The sequence below is a fragment of the Candoia aspera genome, chromosome 5 (genome assembly GCF_035149785.1).
Source record: "Candoia aspera isolate rCanAsp1 chromosome 5, rCanAsp1.hap2, whole genome shotgun sequence".
In the NCBI taxonomy this organism is placed as follows: domain Eukaryota; kingdom Metazoa; phylum Chordata; class Lepidosauria; order Squamata; family Boidae; genus Candoia; species Candoia aspera.
The window spans coordinates 94716822-94740493 of NC_086157.1; the positions used below are offsets into that span (position 1 = coordinate 94716822).

General features: G+C 42.1%; 1 protein-coding gene across 1 annotated transcript; it reads left to right on the forward strand.

Annotated features, from left to right (window-relative positions):
- The first annotated feature begins 18609 nt into the window (after positions 1-18609).
- Positions 18610-20061, forward strand: GPR12 (G protein-coupled receptor 12). Its single transcript, XM_063304456.1, has one exon. It carries the CDS (start codon positions 18842-18844, stop codon positions 19934-19936), a length of 1095 nt encoding a protein of 364 aa, XP_063160526.1. The 5' UTR covers positions 18610-18841; the 3' UTR covers positions 19937-20061.
- Positions 20062-23672: the final 3611 nt, after the last annotated feature.

Here is a 23672-nt window from a genome sequence, read left to right on the forward strand (position 1 = left end):
CTGCTGCATGTATGTAAGTGCATGTCCATTTCCTCCTAATTATGCATGCTCAAATAATTGAGTTCCAGATGGTGTCCTAGTCAGCATCTCAACAAGGATGAGGTAGGAAAGAAGAAACAAAATGCTAACGAGCAATAACACATGGTAAGTTGGCAAATTACTGTACTCTAGATTGCTAACATTGTAGCTTGGAATGAAGACAACTTTATAAACAAGTAGGCTATCACAACTGTATATGCAGATAATGATTACACCCACAGCGAAGATGCAGTTTTCAACCACTGTTGTGAAATGTGGGGATAGCCACTAGATTAAATGGCTTCAAAATGGGATTAGACCAATTCAGGGAAGAAAATGGCTACTGGTCATGATAGTTATATGCCTATGAAAATCTAATGTTGAAAACCAAGAAAGGGAAGCAGCAATTCTGTGAATGTTTGATCTCAATACTCAACTACAGAATGAGAAATAGGGTTGAAATTAGATCAGCCTTAACCAGTCTTTACCTGTCAGCCTTACTTGGTAGACCAGACAGGAAACATGACCAGGTGAGCTAATTCTACTTTATTGTAAAGCTACATTAACAGAATCTTGCAAGTCTGAAAGTACCATTCTCCCACCATCTCTTTACAGACCGAGAAACTAGGGAGGGTCCCTTCTGAGCCTCTTGCCCTGCACTATCTAGCTGCAGGCTATGCTGTCTTTTATCTGATCATTCCCTAGGCAGCATTTCTTGGCCCATTCTCCCAAGGTCTTTCCCACATACCATTACATTATCTTAGCCAACATGGCCAAAGGTCCTTGTGTTGCCGTTGTTGTTTTTAAATAAGGTATAATTAGGAAAAGTAATAATTATAATATGGACTCAATCTTTCCCAGTTTACCACCACAGGATTGCTTGAAAATGAAATTCAAGCAAAGTCAGTATAGTGCAGAAAGTTTCAGATTTACTGAGCAGGCAGCGAGTATGTTTCAATTCCTCCTTGGCCGCTAAGTTCAGAGGAGTGGGGGAGGGGCTCCAAGGTCAGTTTCTATCTCACAAGGTATCAGAGATTATTAATTAACCTACCTTACAAAATGTCATGAGTGTAAAATGAGAGCATATCTATGGAGACTGTGCTAGGCTATTGGGTAGGAAAAACAAGGTAAGACATAATAAACAAATCCTTACTAGAATTTTCTATGCTCCTTGGCACACAAATGGCCAGGGTTCTTTGAAGGAAGCCATTGCTCTTGGGCTGGAAGAGCTCAAGCTCTTGGGCTGGAAATCACTTACATTTATGAACCATAACCCTTCCCATGCATCATGGAAAAAGAAGGCATCAATATGCATGCAACATTCTATGTAGAGTAGTAAATGTAAAAATAATTATTACTGCTTAAATAGCAACATGTTAATCTCATCACTGTGGAGAAGATTATGATCAAGTGGCTTGTGCATTCGTTGTATGTTGTCCAAACAAGCAATGGTAGATGGGAAACTTCAAGGCCCAAGGATCCTTTGATTTGACATTGTCCTAAAGTACAGCATGTGAACATGTAGCTGGACAGCATCTAATCATATTTGGCTGATATCAAAAGAATATCAGCCACCAGAGACCATCAGAACATCCCAAGCTGTAGGTTAGACTGGAAAGGTGTGAAAAAAATCTGGAAGAGAATGCCAAACTGCTTCCGTATTTTGTCTGGAAAACTGTATGAATGTGTCTACATCGTCCCAAGGAGCCCCCCTGGATTCACAGGAGATTTACCTCTTTTTTAATATTACAGTTTCTGTTGTGTATTTCTTTTTTCTTATGTACAAAATCCCTGAAGTTGACTCTTGAAATGCAAGGGTGTACCCATACAGAATGCTTCCAGATGGACTCTGTCTAGTGCTATCAATATATAATGGAAAATATGTTGGCTGTGTGGGGGACATAACCCTTTCTCAACCTTTTGACCCTGGAGGAACCCTTGAAATATTTTTCAGGCCTCGGGGAATCCCTGCACATTCAGGCTCATATATAGGCCAGAAGTTACAAAATTATTATATTCGTTTCATGTGTAGGCCTGTATATACAGTATGCATCAACAATGTTCTTAAACTAAAAATAAAGAATGAAACTTACCTCTTTAATGTGAAGTTGCCCAAATTTGAAATAATTTTTGAAATAAATCATGATCTCCCAGGGAACCTCTAGTGACCTCTCACAGACCCCTAAGGTTCCATGGAACCCTGGCTGAGAAATCCTGCTATATTTCCCCCCACCTGCATCTTCCTTTTCCTACCCCTCTTTTCTAACCATTTTGCCTGGGACTTGGACACGTTAAAACTCACAGGTTGGCCCAAAGCATTAAAATATATCTGTTCAACAAAACTCTCTTTTCTTCCTTAACAGGTTTCCTGTAATAAAGACAAAGAAGAGGAAAAGATAGGAGATAACAAATCAAAGTTAGCATCTTGTAGAAGACTCCATCAAATCCCACAAATGAGTCAAGGTGATTGTACAAAAAAGGCCTCAACTAAAAGCACTTGAGCATGCAAAAATATTCATAGCCAAAACCCTTTCTGGAAAAATCATTCAGCCTGCAATAGATTCCAGTGGGTAAGTTTATATTAAACACAGACTGTTTATCATCCCAAAAGCCTTCGCGATATTGACACTTGGTGAGTTATGTTGATGAAGCAAAGCATTTTGGATATCTAGCAAATTATGTATTGCTGAGCCATATAATTAATTGTCATTCACAGGGCAGAAGACCACCACTGGCTCTTTAAATCTAAATCTAAAACCATAATAAGGAACAAATACTAATTGCTAGCCCATAATCATACCTGGGGGGTTATGGTAAAAAATTATGTACTTTGGAAGCCTACTGCTGAGCTTCTGTTCAATATAAATTGCATTGTAGCTCTGAAAAAAAATGATTCAGTTCTTAATGCAGCATTATAGGAATCTCTGAAAATATATGGCAAACTGTTGTATGTTATTTCAGCCCTGTCTCTTGAGGAATGTAGCCTCTTGATAAATCTACAGAAAGCAAAACTGCTGGGGGAGAGAGAAAAAGAAGTTACACTTCTATAGTAGACATTGATTAGTTTCTAATCAGTTTATTCGGTACTGTATATAAATATTATATAGTCCAGTCTCTTGTCCCTTTATTGTTATTTAGAGATTTTCCTAATTGCAAAGAAATGGGAGGTCTGCATGTTACAAATCAAAAGCATCAGCTCCTGCTGTCATCTTTATTTACAAGAGAGCCACTCTGCCCCCACAGTGGAGTCTGTCTTGGAGGGGGGGGGAGGGAGCAGGTGTCAAAAAAGTTAAGATGGTAGCCACGACCATACAGTCAAAGCCCCATCCTTTTTAGATGTGCCACATGCACTCTGCATGTAAAAAAAGGGGCAGGCTTCAATTGCACAATCATGGCTACCAGCCTGGCCTTTTTGACACTTCTCCAGGGACATCCTCAGTCCCTGCTAAGTCCCAGCAGCAAACAGTGTATATCCTCACTCCTGTGAATTTGTGCTGTTCTGCATAGAAGTGGGGGTAAAAGACAGGTTGTTGGTAAGAGGGAATGCACAGAGGAGCTATGAGATGGCAAAGGTTTGCCTTTCATGTACATGAGTGTTTTGTGACTGGCCATGCGCACTGTGGCAGCTGTTTTGTGGGTAAGGGTCCCAACAGCAACCACCTGGAAAGAATGCTCAAAATCCCAAATACATCCACCAACCAAGTATTGTGTAGCCCAAGATGATGTAATTTCTACGTGACATAGAGTGCAGAGTTAAAACAAATGGATAGCGCAATTCTGCTGCAACTCTGGAGTGCTCCAAAAATTTCAAATCCTTACCAGCTGCAGAATGAGAGGACTGAGTATGTTTCTGGGCTTTCATCCCATCCTTGTGAGACCTTCCTTCCTTCCCCCTCCCCTCCCCACCCTCCATCCAGAGCTGATCTAAGTCTTGTACCTATTTGGGGGCTAGACAGCAAACAATAAGGGGTTAGGATGTAGTGCGGCAAAAAAATGGGCAACTTTTGGGGCTTGATATGCAGGGGAGTGGAAGGGTTACAGTGTTCTCAGATGAGATAAAATTACGTTGGTGGAAGAGGAATTTTCTTCCTTTGGATTGTGTGTGTGTGTGTGTGTGTGTGTGAGTTCATCCTGTGAAGCCTGTTTGAGGTCTTACTCAACTATTTTGATTGTTTCCTATCTCAAATGATAGAAAACTGTATCCCTATTCAGGGCCTAGGAAGCCATCAAAATCCTGTAGCACAACCAGAGGCTTTAGGAGCTGCAAAACTGGAATTGTCACTCCAACAATTCTCAGTCCTGCTCAACCACTTCCTGCTTCACTCCCATCAGGATTCAGCCATCGGCTCTCCTGTTGTCAAGGTCAGGAAGAGCCCTCCTTAAAGACAGTGGAACTGTGAAGGAGACAGACCAAGGAGCTCAAGGATCACAGCTTTCTCCCCCCCCCACCCCCTCTGTCTGCATAAATATATAAACACACCAATAAAATTGATATATTAAGCAATTAAAAATCTCTTGTTTAATGCTGGGCTGAATTTGAATTTGCAAGGGCAAAATGTAATGAATGACAGTCAAGTGCATACTTCTGAAAGTGTTTGATAATGATACACTAGGGCAGGGTTTCTCACATGGTGAGTCATGGCTCCTGTGCTGGAGGGGTTCCCAAGCAAATTAAAATGGGATCACAAAAATGTTTTAAAGCTTATTGATCTTTCACAGGCAAAATGGGAGCATTGCAAAAAGTCACTCCTGCTTTTAGGGTAGCCAAAATGGCACTGCCTGTGAATGAGGGAGAGGTACTGGCAGGCAACTGGAAGCTGAGATTTGGAGAACTACCAACATATTGAGAAAAAGAAAAGAAACAAAGGAGGAACGCCTCCTTCAACTCACTCATTAAGGTCTGAGTCTTAGTAATGAATGCTAAGCTTGAAGGATAATTGGAAAATCAACAAGTAGTGGTTGAGAAAAAGTTGTGAAAGGAAAGGAAAGGAAGGAAGGAGAAGGGAAATGGAGTGATGGATTAAGGAAGACAACATGCTGATTGATAGGAGCATTTCATACTGCAACATTTAGTTGCAAGTTCCACTTGTCCACACTGGTTCAGATCTATTCAAATGTGGAAAACAAGACATGGGGAAGGCTACCCAAAAAAGCCCAGTGAGAACTAATCATGGAATGTGAGTTATTGGTGCAGGGGAATAGAAAACCCTGTGGGCATGTAATATACCTTGAAGGCATTGAAAGGGAACCCTCCATTCTGGTCCCAGTGCTTTTCATTATAATAAGGCTCAATACCAGTGAACACTTCAGCAAAGGATCGTTACCTTGTCGTGGTGCTAGAGCTTGAGCACCTCAATGATGCCATGAGCTAAACCGTGAAGGGCCACCCAAGATGGGAAGGTCATGACAAAGAGGTCAGACTAAATGCGATCCCTGGGGAAGGTAATGGCAACCCACCCCAGTATTCTTGCCGTGAAAACTAAATGGATCAGTACAACCAGAGATATGTCGGTATACCATCGGAAGATGAGACCCCCAGGTTGGAAGATGGTCAAAATGCTACTGGGGAGGAACAGAGGATGAGCTCAACTAGCCCCAGACGTGATGACGCAGCTAGCTCAAAGCCGAAAGGACGGCTAGCAGCCGACGGTGCTGGTGGTGAACGGCGAATCCGATGTCCTAAGGATCAACACACCATTGGAACCTGGAATGTAAGATATATGAGCCAGGGCAAATGGGATGTGGTTATTGGGGAGATGTCAAGATTCAAGATAGACATTTTGGGCGTCAGTGAACTGAAATGGACTGGAATGGGCCACTTCACATCAAATGACCACCAGATCTACTACTGTGGACAAGAGGACCACAGAAGAAATGGAGTAGCCTTCATAATTAATAGTAAAGTGGCAAAAGCAGTGCTTGGATACAATCCAAAAAACGACAGAATGATCTCAATTCAAATTCAGGGCAAGCCATCTAACATCACAGTGATCCAAATATACGCCCCAACCACAAATGCTGAAGAAGCTGAAGTAGAGCGGTTCTATGAGGATCTGCAGCACCTACTGGACAACACGCCTAAAAGAGATGTTATTTTCATAACAAGAGACTGGAATGCTAAGGTGGGCAGTCAAATGACACCTGGAATTACAAGTAAGTATGGCCTGGGAGAACAAAACGAAGCAGGACATAGGCTGATAGAATTTTCCCAAGACAATTCACTCTGCATAACAAACACTCTCTTCCAACAACCTAAGAGACGGCTTTATACATGGACAACACCGAAATCAGATTGACTACATCCTTTGCAGCCAAAGGTGGCAGACATCTGTACAGTCGGTAAAAACAAGACCTGGAGCTGACTGTAGTTCCGATCACGAACTTCTTCTTGCACAATTTAGGATCAGACTAAAGAGATTAGGGAAGACCCACAGATCAGCTAGATATGAGCCTAAGGAATATGCAGTGGAGGTGAAGAATCGATTTAAGGGACTGGACTTAGTAGATATGGTCCCGGAAGAACTCTGGACTGAAGTTCGCAGCATTGTTCAGGAGGCGGCAACAAAATACATCCCAAAGAAAGAGAAAACCAAGAAGGCAAAATGGCTGTCTGCTGAGACACTAGAAGTAGCCCAAGAAAGAAGGAAAGCAAAAGGCAACAGTGATAGGGGGAGATATGCCCAATTAAATGCAAAATTCCAGAGGTTAGCCAGAAGAGATAAGGAATTATTTTTAAACAAGCAATGCGCGGAAGTGGAAGAAGACAATAGAATAGGAAGGACAAGAGACCTCTTCCAGAAAATTAGAAACATGGGAGGTAAATTCCAGGCAAAAATGGGTATGATCAAAAACCCAAAATGGGTATGATGGCAAGGACCTAACAGAAGAAGAAGAGATCAAGAAAAGGTGGCAAGAATATACAGAAGACCTGTATAGGAAGGATAACAATATCAGGGATAGCTTTGACGGTGTGGTCAGTGAGCTAGAGCCAGACATCCTGAAGAGTGAGGTTGAGTGGGCCTTAAGAAGCATTGCTAATAACAAGGCAGCAGGAGACGACGGCATCCCAGCTGAACTGGTCAAAATCTTGCAAGATGATGCTGTCAAGGTAATGCATGCTATATGCCAGCAAATTTGGAAAACACAAGAATGGCCGTCAGACTGGAAAAAATCAACTTATATCCCCATATCAAAAAAGGGGAACACTAAAGAATGTTCAAACTATTGAACAGTGGCACTCATTTCACATGCCAGTAAGGTAATGCTCAAGATCCTGCAAGGGAGACTTCAGCAGTTCATGGAGCGAGAATTGCCAGATGTACAAGCTGGGTTTAGAAAAGGCAGAGGAACTAGAGACCAAATTGCCAATATCCGCTGGATAATGGAAAAAGCCAGGGAGTTTCAGAAAAACATCTATTTCTGTTTTATTGACTATTCTAAAGCCTTTGACTGTGTGGACCATAACAAATTGTGGCAAGTTCTTAGTGGTATGGGGATACCAAGTCATCTTGTATGCCTCCTGAAGAATCTGTATAACGACCAGGTAGCAACAGTAAGAACAGACCACGGAACAACGGACTGGTTTAAGATTGGGAAAGGAGTACAGCAGGGTTGTATACTATCATCCTACCTATTCAACTTGTATGCAGAACACATCATGCGACATGCTGGGCTTGAGGAATCCAAGGCTGGAGTTAAAATCTCTGGAAGAAACATTAACAATCTCAGATATGCAGATGATACCACTTTGATGGCTGAAAGTGAAGAGGAACTGAGGAGCCTTATGATGAAGGTGAAAGAAGAAAGTGCAAAAGCTGGCTTGCAGCTAAACCTCAAAAAAACCAAGATTATGGCAACCAGCTTGATTGATAACTGGTAAATAGAGGGAGAAAATGTAGAAGCAGTGAAAAACTTTGTATTCCTAGGTGCAAAGATTACTGCAGATGCTGACTGCAGTCAGGAAATCAGAAGATGCTTAATCCTTGGGAGAAGAGCAATGACAAACCTCGATAAAATAGTTAAGAGCAGAGACATCACACTGACAACAAAGGCCCGCATAGTTAAAGCAATGGTGTTCCCCGTAGTAACATATGGCTGTGAGAGCTGGACCATAAGGAAGGCTGAGAGAAGGAAGATCGATGCTGTTGAACTGTGGTGTTGGAGGAAAATTCTGAGAGTGCCTTGGACTACAAGAAGATCAAACCAGTCCATCCTCCAGGAAATTAAGCCAGACTGCTCACTTGAGCGAACAATATTAAAGGCCAAACTGAAATACTTTGGCCACATAATGAGAAGACAGGACAGCCTGGAGAAGATGTTGATGCTAGGGAGAGTGGAAGGCAAAAGGAAGAGGGGCCGACCAAGGGCAAGGTGGATGGATGATATTCTAGAGGTGACGGACTTGTCCCTGGGGGAGCTGGGGGTGTTGACAACCGACAGGAAGCTCTGGCGTGGGCTGGTCCATGAAGTCACGAAGAGTCGGAAGCGACTAAACGAATAAACAACAAACCAGTGAACAAGTAAGAGGCCTCAGTGTCTAAAATAATAACAACTTCTCTAAATTAAGAGCATTCTAATCCATGAATGATCGTGGAAAAAAAATCTACCTAAGTGGTTACTAAGAGTTGACAACAACTTGATGGCACATAATCAATAATAAAATGAATGAAGGTATTTGGAAGTCCTTCTAGACAGGAATCTACCTATGTTTTTATCAGCTCTAGTAATTATTCCAAAACCTCTATTATCTTCAGGCCTTATTGATATTTGGGAAATGATAGTCACATTATTGGGTGTCTTTATCATAATGCATGATCTGAAAACCCGCAAACCTCACCAAACAAAGGAAGCTCTGTGGCTTTCCATGAGCAACAGATGCTTGGTAGATACATGATTTCTGTCTCAGCTGGTCTGCTGAGCTTTGCCTGGGGATCATGGGTCAGAATGAAGGATTGAATAAGCATATATAAATGCTCTCTGAATCAACAGGCAATATGCTATGATAAGAAAAGAAGACAAATGTCTTCAATATGTCATCCCTCACTTGGCTATAATTACTTGACAGCTCACTTGACTTCTTAGTTCAAAAGGTGGACATTAATTAATGGTCTCATCCGTATTCATAATTGTTGGGCAAATGCCGAGACCTGGCTGTAGATGGCTGATGATGATGAAGGAGCAAATGAATTTGTCTAAATATGCTCTGTGCAGTTTGAGCCTGATTGATGCAAAATGGAACATGGAGCATAATTTTATTAATTGATTGATCTGCAGGGAGATGTGAGTTTGTGTTTGTGTGTGCGTGCGTGCATGCATGCACACATAAACTGACTCTCAAGGATATTTTGTCCCAATTCCAACTTTTATAATAGTGAATGGGAAGGATCTCATTTAACTTAATAATAAAGAGCAATAATAAAGTACAATCAAATTATAAGATCTGTAACATTCCGCACATAATAGTCCAGGAGTGAGGAACTCACTCTTGACTAAGAGTTAAAATAGGTTCCACATTGGGCCTATAAGCCCCAGCAAATAAATAAATATATAAGCAATCAAGCAATCAAGCAATCCTTGGCAAATCAGATGATCTTGGAAGAGAGGTAAAGTCTGTCACCTCAAATCCCCTGATTTCTCCATGCTTCCCTCTATGACACCCCAAAGCAAAACTGGGGGAGGGGGAGGAGGAACATAACCAGTTACAAAGCACCATTTATCAGAATTTCCTATAGAATGTCCCTACCTTACTACATTTGGCCTAGCTTTTTTTTATGGGGGCAAGAGAAGAAGGATGTTTGAACACTGGGCTGCAGCCAGCCGTGGTTTTATCTGAAGTCCAGAAGCATTCTTGCAAATAAAGATAATTTGGATGCCGGCATTTCACTTTGCAGTATGTTAATTTCCTAATTTTAACTTTTTTATGTAAAAAGTTGGGTGAAATGGAGAGCCCAGCAGCCTTCAAGAGAGGCATCTCTAAGCAACAGGACACCCCATTCTATATATCTGAGACACTTTATAAACCAAGATTAACCAGTATTGTCCATTTGTCAAGCTTCCTTCAGAGACACAACCAAGAGTAACCAGACAATAAATTAAATAATGACATTCACCCTTCTTAGATACCATCAGAATTTGAATGTAGTGCAGAAAACAACGCTGATGGGACCCTCTGCCCCAATAAATTGTGAACTCATAAAAGCAGTTCTCTGTGATCTCCAGAGTGCCAACAACTTTGTATAGTCTAGATCAGTGTTTCTCAACCTCAGCAACTTTAAGCCATGGCTGGCTGGGGAATTCTGGGAGTTGAAGTCCACACAGCTTAAAGTTGCTGAGATTGAGAAACGCTGCTCCAGAGAGAATAACTGCATTTCTCAAAGGAAATATTGACTAAGGAATGGGGAAAAGAAATGAATAAAGCACATCTTATGTAGCTACCTTCCTTTCCCTGACTCTAGTGCCAGAGGACTTTAATCTGGGATCTTCAGAATAGGGACTATAAGCACCATCACACTTTCCCAATAAAGCTGGCCCACTATTTTATCTACTTCCACCCACCCCTCTCAGAACTGCTTGCAGGAAAAATAATTACAAGTAAGCAGTCAGAACAGATGCCAGCTCTGCTTTGTATTTCTTTCTTGGGCAAGTAAGCTTGTCTATTAGCCCCATTAGCCTGATGCTTGTGATAGCTTTTGCCACCTGCACCACAATAAGTATTTTGTCAATGGCAATATCACCCTCAGAGCAACCATTTTGTGAAAGCAGCTACAACACTTTTTCAGAATTCTAAATTTGCTCGAAGTCTCATTGAATTCAGTTCATTTGAGGGCTAAACTAGATGTAGTATTTTAAAAATAATAAATACCTACACAAGATAATTCTGCAATATTCGTTATGAAAATATTCCTACCTAAAGCCTGACATATTAAATTCCTATTACCCAAGCTGGATTTCAGGCTTAGCTCTCCTTTCTCCACATTGTTGCTGATTGAAAAACTTTAAAGGCAGAAAGAGAGATGCATTATTTTTTGACTTTGTTATCATATCCATTTGGGCTATTAGAAGAATTCTTATGCTGGCATAGCATCTAGCTGTGGGAAGACAGAGCACTAAATTTTCTCTTCTTATTTGCAGTAAATATTCTGGCATTCAGACTTTATGAAGATTTCATTAAAACTAACATGATATATTGATGTCCATTTGTACATTCTTCTTGCTATTTATTCTTTAATTAAAACTCTTCACTCTGAGCTGTTCTCTGAATTTGATATGATGATGGCTTGGACATAAATAACTAATTCTTCAGCCATACAAGCAAGTAAAATTACTTCTCCAAGAGTGTTTTATATTTTATATCCCTATTGCAAATTATTTGCTATAGCTATTTATTTATTAATTTATTAAATTTCTTGGCTGCCCCATTCCAGGCAACCCTTGGGGTCTTCACAGAATTAAACAATAACAATAGGTATTTCTCTTTATCATTGTTTCCTTCCCACAACTCCTATTCCTCCATAGTCATATGGATCCATTATAAAGCAATAACCTACCCAAAGGACATCAAGTCATTTTATCCTCCATCAGATTACTTTTTCATCTTGTATAGGGACTGTCTACATTGAGCAGCAGGGCTCTCTGTGACTTGAGAGACTTCCTAACCTTAATCTGGAGATGCCAAGGATTCTATAGGCTGAACATGTGGTTCATCTCTTAGGTATAGCTCGTCCCTAATTGATGGACAATTTCACTTGAGACCTATGGAGGGTATCTCACATTGTGACAATCATAATGGCCTTCATTACCAAACCATTCTCCTCTTGCATCTTCATGGCTTTCCAGAAGCCAGTGAAGATGACATTGTTTTGGGGAGCTTTCAGAGAAAAGGGGGTGTGCCTGCTTGACTTAATGTTGTTGGTATGAGCTGTTATGCTTTCTAATTAATATTTTTAATGTGTTGTTAAATTTATATTTTTAACTCCATGTTTTATACTGTTGGTTGAGTATAGCAATATACACTTCTCTTTAAAAAATGGCAAGGAAGATGGATGAAATTTAAAATGAGATGACAAGGCTACATTAATTTAACTCAATAAACATTAAGTAGTTCAAACAGATAACACCAAGTTGATGGGGGTAGGGGCCAGCTGATGAGATATATGCTAGCTCTGCATGGAGCTATGCACACACCTTATATTCTGTGCAGCATAGCACTTTTAAAGAGTACATTATATGAGTGATGACCATGGTACTCTTTTCTAATTTTTATTTTTTAACACCTGTACAAATTTACCTAGGCCTACCCAAATGAAAAGCCTCTCAGACATGCCCCGCACCCCACCTCCAAATTTTAAAAGTTACTGTTCAGCCAGCCATGGAATTGCAAAATTGCTCACACAAAATTTTATCCCACAAAAATACAAGCTGCCTCTGGCAGGGTTCACACATTGCAATAAGCCTTGGTTTGTTCAACCATGATTTGTTGAACCAATTACTACTGGATTGGTGCACATAACACTCTAACCCATAAAATATGGCTTACAAATAACTGAGAGGGTTCACATAATATGCCAAATCAATTACGGCTTGTGAAATATTTGAATCTTGTTTCAACCTCCCAGACATGGCACATAGCAGGGGCAGTTATCTGTATTCTGCTATCCCAGACTTCTGTTTAATTTGCTACCATGGTTGGGCAGGGCTTTCCTAAGAAAACCATCCTTTTCTCAGTGCTGTCCTTCAACACCAGCTCTTTTACTCAGTTTAGCGCAAATATTCACAGGTTGTCCAGATCTGAGCTACACTGGAAGGAGGACAGCTGTTCCAATGCCAAAGAGTGGAAGATGTGTTCCTTGTCCATTTCTTGATATATAGGAATGTGTTTTGTATCAAAACGATCAACACTCCATTCTTTAATCTAAGGGTCTCCAACCTTTTTTCACTGGTGGGCATGTCTGTGAAAGAATGTAGACCTGGCTTTGGGAAAGTGGGCAGCAGCAGTGAAGCATTAAGGGAGAAGGAAAGATTACTCAGTCCTGAGAAAGAGGAAAGTGTGTGAAAGAAATTCAAAATAACCCTGCTTTGATTGGGTTGGGTATGTAGAGAAAAATCGTGAGAGGCTTTCAAGGTTGATAGCAACCCCTTGAGTTAGGCAAGGTCAAGAAACAGAAGCAGCAGGCATTCCAGGAATGCTCTTTTCTATTGTGGTGTGGAAGAACAAGTTCTTGAAAGCCTGTCAATGTTTCTGTCAAACAGGCCTCGTCACCCATTACCTTGGAGAGAAGTTAGCACAACCTCAGAAGCAGCAATAGAAACAGGAGAGGGCTCAACAACAGACATGGCAAATTCCATGCCAGTATAGTTCTCTGCCAACTCAAGGATGAGTGGAGAGCACATGTAGATAAAAATGAACAGTGAAACCTTACACATGCCTACTCAGAAGCAAATCCCACTGAGTTTAATAGGACTTGCTGTATGTAATAACTTAAATCCCATCAATCACCATAACAATTATTTTTACCATTGGATTGCCGTAATCCTAAACTCATTTACTAGGGTAACACACAGTCAGATTTACTACTCAGTGTGTATAACATTATATTATTAATTATATTTGTGTTACTGCATACGTAATAGGCATTCTTACCTCAAATTAGAGTCAACACCAATAAACCCCAAGATATTGCAGAAAGCAGGGCTAGGCATAAATCAGTTTCAGCATTCTCTGCCAGTAGACAATGTTGCTGAATTTCTGCAGGAGAAAGAAATTCTCCAGCGGTTTCTCAGAGAGGACTCAGCAGTGAGAAATAGCCCCCTGCTGGAGGAAGTCCAGGGAGAGGCGTCCTCTCCTGATGCCCTCCCTCAGGACACACCAAAGTGTCATGATTGCAGGCTGCTGCAGAGACAATTGAACGGTGAAATTCAAGACAAACCTCTTGGCTGCTCTGTAACTCAGTAAATGCAGGAACACCACGTTCCAGCTATGGAAAAGCTGTCTACCCTTTCATCAGATTGAATGAGAATTAACAGCAAAAAAATGCAAAAGAGGTTCTCTATTCAGCACTAGTTAATATGCTGGGGAAAATGTAAAAAGCAGACTAATGGGGTTTCAAAGAGCAGATGCCCCAGGCTGCATTGTACTGCAAGGCACAAAATCCATATGCAGCTTGTGGGGAGGAGTATATGGATTTTAAATGAAAGCAAACTGGTGATGCCACAGATTTCCCATGACTGCCATTTCCCATTTCTTTTGTTCCATGGAGCGGGTGGCTTTTTGACTCAGTCTTTGCCATAGCAATGAGTCCTTTTAGTACTTTTTTTTAATCCCCAGGTACATTTTTATAGTTGTTCTGATTTCCCCGATGAGCACTTTTCTATCAGCCAAATAAGTCAACCAGCGTTAAAGGCACATACCTCACTGCTGTGTGATCTGATAAATTATTGAACTGCCCCCACCGCCCCCCACCCATCCCCTGCACCAGCCACCTAGAGCAATAAATAAACCATTTTAGAATCTCCCAAGGATTTCACAGGGATGTTACCGAGATAAACGCATCTCAGGAAAACATCAGAACTCTTGGCTAAAGAAATGCATTTATGGCTTTTAGAGAAAGAGAATTTATATTAGCTACTCTGGTAGCAATCTGGTGGGCATAACTGAAACAGAGATAGAGACTAGATTTCAGTAATCCCCAAATAACTAGCATCTCCCAAATATGAATCCTTGTTACCTGCTCTGCCTCACTTCCAAAACTCTGCTGTCCACAAGTCACCAGTATACATATTTATTTGTTTGTTCATTTGTTAGATTTATAGTCCACCTTTCTTCCAGGTGCTCAAGGCAGCATACACAGCACTCCTTCCTCCAATTTTTCCCCACAACAACCCTGTGAGGTAGGTTGGGCTGAGAAAGAGTGACTGGCTCAAAGTTAGCAAACAAGCCTCCTCAACTGAGGGTTGGTTTGAACCTGGGTCTCCCCAGTTGTAGCCCAATACCTTAACCAGTACAGCACCCAATAACTTCATAATTCCCTTTTCATTCTAGAAGAAAAAAATCACAAAGTTGGGTACAGTAAAGCTGGATTGTGTTATACTGTATACACAGCATGCAGTTCCTGAAGGATCAGAGTTGGAAGGGTCCTCAAAGAACATCTAAACCAACATTTTGTCAATGCAGGAAAGTACAACTCCATGAAAGAGAATTTGCTGACAGTTTGTGACATCAGGATGTTCTGTGTGATGTTCAGACCAATTGGTTTCTTGTAATTGGAAGCTGTTGGCTTAGGACCTAACATCTGCAGCAATAGATAATACATGCCCCCTATCATCAGTGTAATGCAGCCTTTCTCAACCTTTGGACCCTGGAGGAACCCTTAAAATATTTTTCAGGCCCTGGGGAACCCCTGCACATTCAGACTCAAATATAGGCCAGAAGTTGCAAAATTATATTCGTTTCATGTGTAGGCCTGTATAGATGCACTAACAGTGTTCTTAAACTAAAAATAAAGAATGAAACCTACCTCTTTAATGTGAAGTGTTCTTAAACTAAAAATAAAGAATGAAACTTACCTCTTTAACATGAAGTTGCCCAAATTTGAAATATCTTTTGAAATAGTGATCTCCCAGGGAACCCCTAGTGACCTCCTGTGGAACCCTAGGTTTCCATAGAACCCTAGTTGAGAAACCCTGGTGTAATATATATGAGGATGGTTATACCATCTGTTGACTGTCTCTTTTCTAATTCAAACCCATCCAGCTTCCCCAATGTTTTCTCACAGAATTTGCCCTGATCAGTTGGTGGCATTGATTGCCAGTCAAACAGAGATCTGACCAAAACTGTAAGATAGAGTCAGGAGCCCCTGCTTTTTTGAGGGAGTTCCTATCCACTTCTGAATCTGAAACTGTAGGAGCAGAGACCCTGCATTACCAACTTACACTGCGATCATCATTGAGGCAAACAAAGATGTTTTGTGGTCTGTCGCAAAGGACAAGATGATCCTTTCTCCAAGTACAAAAGCTGAACAGATGTGCACAGTGTTTCTCAACCTTGCCAACGTTAAGACATGTGGACTTCATGCTGGCTGGGGAATTCTGGGAGTTGAAGTCCACACGTCTTAAAATTGTCAAGGTCGAGAAACACTGGATTAGCAACTGCATCTTCAGCTTCTGTGACAGAACATCCTTTCTCCCCTGGCTTGGATGCTATGGGACTACCAGCACGAGACTTTTATTTCTTGCTCTTCCCCACCCTTCAGCATCTGTTGCTTCAGGCAGCTGCCTTCCTCTGTCTGGTGGAAAGTCCATCTCTGATCATGACTTCCCTCAAAAGAAGTCTGGTCATATGATAGTGTTGGTGCTATGGATTATTTGTTCCACACCTCTTCACATGCAGCAATTGTGTTTAAGTCTGCACTGGGAAAACATCTCTTAACCCAGGTTGACATCTACGCTGTGTAGATATGCAGTGCCTCTTCATTACGTTGGCCCAGATATCCAGCAAGAGATAAAAAAAGTAGAACATTAAACAGCAGCAGCAGGGCTGTATCCACTTTACAGTATGCTGGATAGCTATAGGTGAGCCTGATTAAACACATACTCAAGGAGCAGTAAATAAAATACTAATTTAGCACCTTAATTGCCAGACTTTAATATGTACAGTATCATGTTAATGAAGCCGATTGGGTTTACATAATGCACTGAGACATAATGTGAATCAAGACCCTGTGATTTGTAAACCATGATTTATGGCTTGAAGAAACCAGCCCAACTGTGGCTTACTCAATGAACCATGGCTATGAATGTCATAGTTTAGTAGAGTGATCCTAGCATCTTTTGAAGTTATTCGGTGGGTAGAACATAAGCTGTGAAAATATCCACAGACAGGGTGCCTATTTTTCAAATGAGGGATCAGGTTTTTTTCTTGCCAATCTGCCCAATTCAGACCAGAAAAGAGCCCTCATTTCAAGTGAAATAAAAAAAGAAGGGGGAAAGAGGTTGTAATTCATCTTTAAAGGGGAAGGAGAGACAGGGACCCTGCACACGCTCAGCAACATCTCTCCCCTTGCAAGCCGGTCTGTCCGAGATCAGGCACTTCGGAGGAAAAGGACCCTGAGCAAGCAGGAAAGGCCTCCGTGAATAACGGAGGAGCAAAACACCGTCTGCAGCTCCAGATACCAGGCAGGCCGTACAATCTTGAGCCACAACCGGGCAGACCAGTGTTTATAGTAGAGAGTATCTGTAGCTCAAGGTCGAACTGTGGAGTCCTGAAGCAACCCCACTCCCTTCTAGCACTGAAGATGTTGCCTAGTCGGGCAACGAAACATCTGCAAGAAAACCGTCAAGCTCAGAGAGCACCAAGGACGCCACAGACCAGCGTTTCTCAACCTTGGCAACTTCAAGATGGGTGGACTTCAACTCCCAGAATTCCCCAGCCAGCATGCTTGGCCCAGATATCCAGCAAGAGATAGCATGCTGGCTGGGGAATTCTGGGAGTTGAAGTCCACCCTTCTTAAAGTTGCCAAGGTTGAGAAACACTGGAGCAGACGAAGCGCCAGCTGCACGCCATTCGAGGCAACGAGGAACACCACCGGACGGCTTCGGGAAGGGTACTTCGCCCACCAGCCGCGGCAACGCTTGCGCACTGCGAAGCAGCAGGTGTCTCCCTCTCCTCCCCCACCCCCTCCGGCTCTCCTCCAATGCCATCCAGCTTCACGCCGTTCGTGACTCTGCGCCCCCTCGCGCGGCCGCCCCGTGAGCGCCGACCACGCTAGCCTACCTTTTCAAGCCAGCCGGCTCACGTGGTCGCCAGCGCGGCGGCGGCGGCTGCCCGCGAGGCGAGGCGGGGCGAGGCGCGGCGAGGTGGGGGGCGCCTTCCCTGCTCTGACTCTGCGCTCCTTCGTTGCGCGCGTGCTGGCGACACCCCCGGATGCATGAGGCGCCGCGTGCACGCCGCCAGCGGGGCTTTTCCACCTGCGCTCCTCTCTCGCCAGCCTGGAGCTGGAACCGCGACGGCTGCCCTTGTCCTGTGCTTGCGCTGGGCGAACAATGGGCTTGCAAGAGGCGGCAGCAGCAGCAGCAGCAAAGCTTGCTGCATAAAAAGGAAACGGGGACTCCTCCTCCTCCTCCTCTAGAGGAGAAGCCAAGGTGACCAACGTTCCGGGGGCTCGTCCCGTTGTGCTGGCTGTTGTGGTCGTATCTCTGTGTCTGTCCATCCATTTCCTCATGCTCCGAACGGGGGAGGTTATGCAGATAACCGTCCCCCTCCATCACCCTGCATGACATTTCCCCCGTGAACTTCTCCGCCCCCCCGCCGTCCATCCCGACGCTGATTGAGTCGCACGGAGGTTTTTACACCTTCCTCCCCCAGAAAGAGCTAGGATGGAGCTGTGGGTGCAGATGAGCTGCTGCCACGATATTGGGAGAGTCTCAATACTTTTTGTTATCGTCTGTTAATCAAGGTTTTAAAAACATGTTCACAAGTGTTTATGTCTTTTTCTGGCTTGTTACTTAATTCATCATCCTGGCTCAGAAATGGTGGATGAGGAGCCTTTAATTTTGGATGCCTGAATGTGTAAGGTTGATCTTTCAGGATCTTCTTTCCCATAGTTGTAGCTAATTTATGGCATTTTATTCTTGAGGGAAGGACCCTATATTCTCAGCCTCTGCATTTTCCTTCCCATTTCATGTGAGGGCAGACAGTGTTATTTCTTTCCTTTGTGTTTTTTTTTTCCATGGGCAGCGTTAACCTGCTGTCTGTTCCCATCCTCCTTTTTGCAGTCATGTTGATGGAAGAAGCATCTGCTGGTTTATTTAGGAATCTAAAGTCTATTGCATGTCCCTTGATACTGCTGCTAGCAAGGCGCTAAATTTGTCTGTGTTTTTAAAAAATGTCTTTTCATTGAAGAGGACGGGTTTAAATATGAACGAAGACCCGACGGTTAATTTAACGTGGCTGCCTCAGGATCACTTAGAAACCAGCCCACCGCCAGAGAACGTCTCTGCTGCAGTCACCTCTCTCATTCCTTCCAGGGACCCTGAACCGGGATTTATAGTAAACCCTTGGGATATTGTCTTATGCACCTCAGGAACACTGATCTCCTGTGAAAATGCTGTGGTGGTCCTTATAATCTTCCACAATCCCAGTCTTCGTGCCCCAATGTTCCTCCTGATAGGCAGTTTGGCCTTGGCAGATCTTTTAGCAGGAATTGGATTGATCATCAATTTCCTTTTCGCTTATCTTCTCCAGTCGGACTCGACCAAGCTGGTCACAGTTGGTTTGATCGTCGCCTCTTTCTCTGCCTCCATCTGCAGTCTGCTGGCCATCACTGTTGACCGGTACCTCTCCCTTTATTATGCTTTGACTTACAATTCTGAGAGGACGGTCACTTTTACCTACATTATGCTTATTCTGCTCTGGGGAGCTTCCATCTGTGTTGGAGTGTTGCCGGTCATGGGTTGGAATTGCCTCAAAGATGAGTCCACCTGCAGCGTTATCCGGCCCCTCACTAAAAATAATGCAGCCATCCTCTCTGTCTCATTCTTGCTTATGTTCGCTCTCATGTTACAGCTGTACATTCAGATCTGCAAGATTGTGATGCGCCACGCTCACCAGATTGCCTTGCAGCATCACTTCCTAGCAACTTCCCACTATGTGACCACCCGAAAAGGAGTATCAACTTTAGCCATTATCCTGGGAACCTTTGCTGCTTGCTGGATGCCTTTTACACTCTATTCCTTAATAGCTGACTATACGTATCCCTCTATATATACCTATGCCACCTTGCTTCCGGCCACATACAACTCCATCATCAACCCCGTCATATATGCTTTCCGAAATCAAGAAATACAAAAGGCACTTTGGCTCATCTGCTGTGGCTGCATACCTTCAAACATTTCTGCGAGGGCCAGATCACCCAGTGATGTTTGATTTACAGAGCAGAGGACCATTGTTTATTTAGCGTTGTGATGTGTGAGCTCTGCTGCTCTCAATACATTGTACATAATAGATTCACAATCAGTCTGTGGGGAGTATTTATCTTTTTTTTTTTAAGCCTGTTGACCAAAATAAACCATGTGTAAGTCCAGGAACAATCCTGGAAGTTGCAATATTTTTTTCTGGCAAAGTTTAAGTGTTGCTTAGATTCTGTCCTTTAGTTTCTTCCAGGGTTCAATGATCCTTCAAAGGAGGAGTGAGCTCTGTGGATCATAGAAATGGATTGGTAGATTTGCTTTCTCTGAATGAATAGAAGCCCACTTGCATAAGAGCTCTGTGCATTAGATGAATGGGAGTAGAGGCAGAAGGCCTCTTACATCAGATTCTATGGAACAGGAATAGGAGATGGCAAGAGACTTGTGTCTTGCTCATGGATTTCCGTCTGGCATCTGGTTGGCTGCTATAAGAATAGTGTACTGAACTAGATGAACCAGTGGTGTGATCCAGCAGTATTTATGAGCACACACACACGCCATAGTAACCATCTTACTTAAAAGAGTTCCATAGATTTCAACAGTACAATTGTTATTTTGAGTAAAATGTGTTTCTGATGCATTGTAGAGACATGTTAAGATCCATATTAGAGCACACAAGTGATGTTTAAATCTGCACTGCTGTAGTTCCCAAAGCATCATATAGGGGCTATTGATTAGGTTATGTTTCCCCCTCTAACCTACGCACTCCAGAAATACCTGCAGTCTTTCTCTTTTTAATGTCATAACTTCAACATTAGGAAGCAAGGCAGAATCAAGAGTGAAACAAGTTAGGTTTGGGGCCTGTAGCTCCAAAACCTTTTCCAGCCCTCTGCTATATTCCAACTTGCGGAGAATAATTAGACCAGCTAGTCTAAAGAATTTCCATCCCAAATGCTTGCAAAGGGGACAAAAATTGTTAAGAAAAGAAATGGCAGGAACAACATCCCTTCCTGACGTTCATCGTGTTATAATGAGATTGGTTGGGTATTGGGTTTATGATCTGACATTTTAGTATGGTTTTATTGGAAGAACCCAGAGATCTGTGGTTTTGAGCAAGGGACAGCCACTGAATATTATTTCATTAGTAACCCAAACTTCATACAGGCATCTATGTCCCCATCTGGATTGCAAGATGAATGGAAACACACAGTCTCATCTGTATAGTTTAGTGCAGAGTGGCCTATATGGAATGATAGATTTCCAGATGCAACCTTCTGGCTTGGGATGATTTGCAGGAGTGAATCTGCATTTAATTTCCATTAATGCTTCCTGATCCTGCCACTCAAAGGAGTTGGCTTAAAATAAAAACCAGTAGTGGTCCCTTTATACCTACAATAGAGAATCTGTGGTCCTTCAGTTAATTCTGGGTACCAGTTTCCATCATCTCCATCAGGAAGCTTATGCCTCCTGGGGTTTATGGAGTCCAACAACAATGGAATTTATTATGCTATAGAATGATTCCCATAATTTATCTAACAAGCAAAAAAAAAAATACAAATTGTTTACACAACTAAGAATAAATTATGCTGCTTAATTTTTTTTCTTTATTAAAAGTAACATTCTTTTTCACCTTTATTTTTTTAAAAATGCAGAAATCATAATTCAGTTTCTATTACTATAAAACCAGGCTGTAAATTCAGCAAGAATCTAATAACCCTGGCAGACTTTGATGCTTACGATTATAAATCCTGAACAACTAATTTTGCAATAAATATGACTGTTATGCAGTGCTCAAGATCCAGATATTCAGGATTCCAGACAGGTTCAATTTTTCAAGTAGTGTTGCCCACGTATTTGGTGACAAACCATTACTTCTGAATATTTAACTTGCCAAATCTACTACTTAAACTATCTTATTCACTCTTAAATAAACAAGGGCATGCAAACAGATTGTTGAACATTTTTTTTTATATAGGGGCAGCTGGTAATTTTTCTAAATACTCATTTTTAAGGCTCCAAGAACATAAGCTACTTAAATTCAGCATTTTATCTCCATCATCAATATGTAATTGCTCTGTAAAATATGCACTGAACTGTGTGTGTTTCATGACATTTTCTTTGTTCTGGCTCCAACCTCAAAGCCTGACATTTTCAAGTGGGAGCACATGTGACCGCCAACCCCCCATCCCACATAATGAAATGTGCATAAAACATGTTTTCTAGTTTAATAGCTACACATCCTTCATATCAAAGCACAATACTGAATGCATATTATTCCATTTCCTTCCAGGTTATTAGTTTTTTTGTGATGGATGGAGCGTATTGTCATGACAGAGGGTTCAGCGATGCAAGGCAACATGGTTTATTTCTGTAGATGAGAACCTTTCTGTGTTTCTACACACAGCAAAAAAAATGATTTAAAGTTGTGTTCTGTAAAATATAGCATTTCAGAGCCGTTGTCATATGAACTCACTAAAGTAAATGAGACTTATTTTGATGAAAGATAAACCCACGTATTGCCATCTGAGCCACGGATGGCTGATTTCTGGGGTCTGCATCAGGGAGACTTCCCAGCTATAGGCTCTTTACCTATACATTTTGCCAAGTAGAACAGAGAAACACCATTCTGGAACAGTGTGAGAAAAAGGTCTGAGCATTTTCCCAACTGAATTAATCGGCATTTTTTCTTAATGGAGACTGTCCATGGGCCAATTCCAACATTGCTCCTCCCCACTGCAGCCTTTTGCGCACATCCCAAGTCTGCCCTGGTGAGCCACAAACCTTTGAGGAACAGATGTGGGGGGCAGGAGGAAGAGAAGGAGCAGGGTATGATCCACCAGTAGTGCCTGCTGTGCTACTGGAAGGATGCCATTGGAGTCAGTCTCGTGCCTTTGCTTTCTGCAAATCAGCAAGATGCAGCTTCCCCAGCATCTGTGTCTCCATGCCAGACAAAGTAGCACCTGTTGAATTTTGGCCTGTTGTGAAGCTGTTCACAGAAGCTCTGTCAGGGAAAAGGTGGCACTCCTTTCATGCAGCAAAAGAAAAGGGCTGACTCAAGATTCAGGAACTACTGGGGCAAAAGTTAGAGAGTCTGTGAAGAGAGGGAAGGCGGTAGAAATGTCCTTAGACCCCGAATGTCTATCCAAGAATGGTGTCTGTTCAAGAATATGATTGCTATGCATTAATATGAGTTTACACATCTTCTGAATGTTAAAGATATGCTATATTGTTGCAGTGGTATCTTTCTGTATAAATTGTTTAAATTTTAATTGTAATAGCAGAAATACTGAAAGTTATATTTAAAAATATTGGTATAGTATATAGATGGAAGAAGATGCTATATTGCTGACACTGAATTTTATTAACTCAAGGGCTGATTCAGTCGAGCAAGATTGTGATAGAACAGTCTTCTAGTGCAGCAGGAACTATTTTTCCATTTTTGGGTGAAAGAAGCCTTGTACCTAGCTAGTGTCCTGCCTGGAGTGCAGTTTCTCACTGTTTTTCACAGGGCGAATTCTCTCCTACCTTCAGCTGAAGGTTGAGGTGGTACAGGACTGCACCTTCTCAAGGAAACATGTTGGAACTGGTTCTTAATCTTTGTCTTTTGATGTGGTTATGCTGATGAACATGTCTTTTGTGGCAAGTTTCTATGGTGTTAACAGTTTACAAACTTTACATGGAACCAATTTTCATGGGTGTGAAACGGCCTCATTTTGAGACCATAGGGCAAAGTTTCCCAACATGGTGCCCTCTAG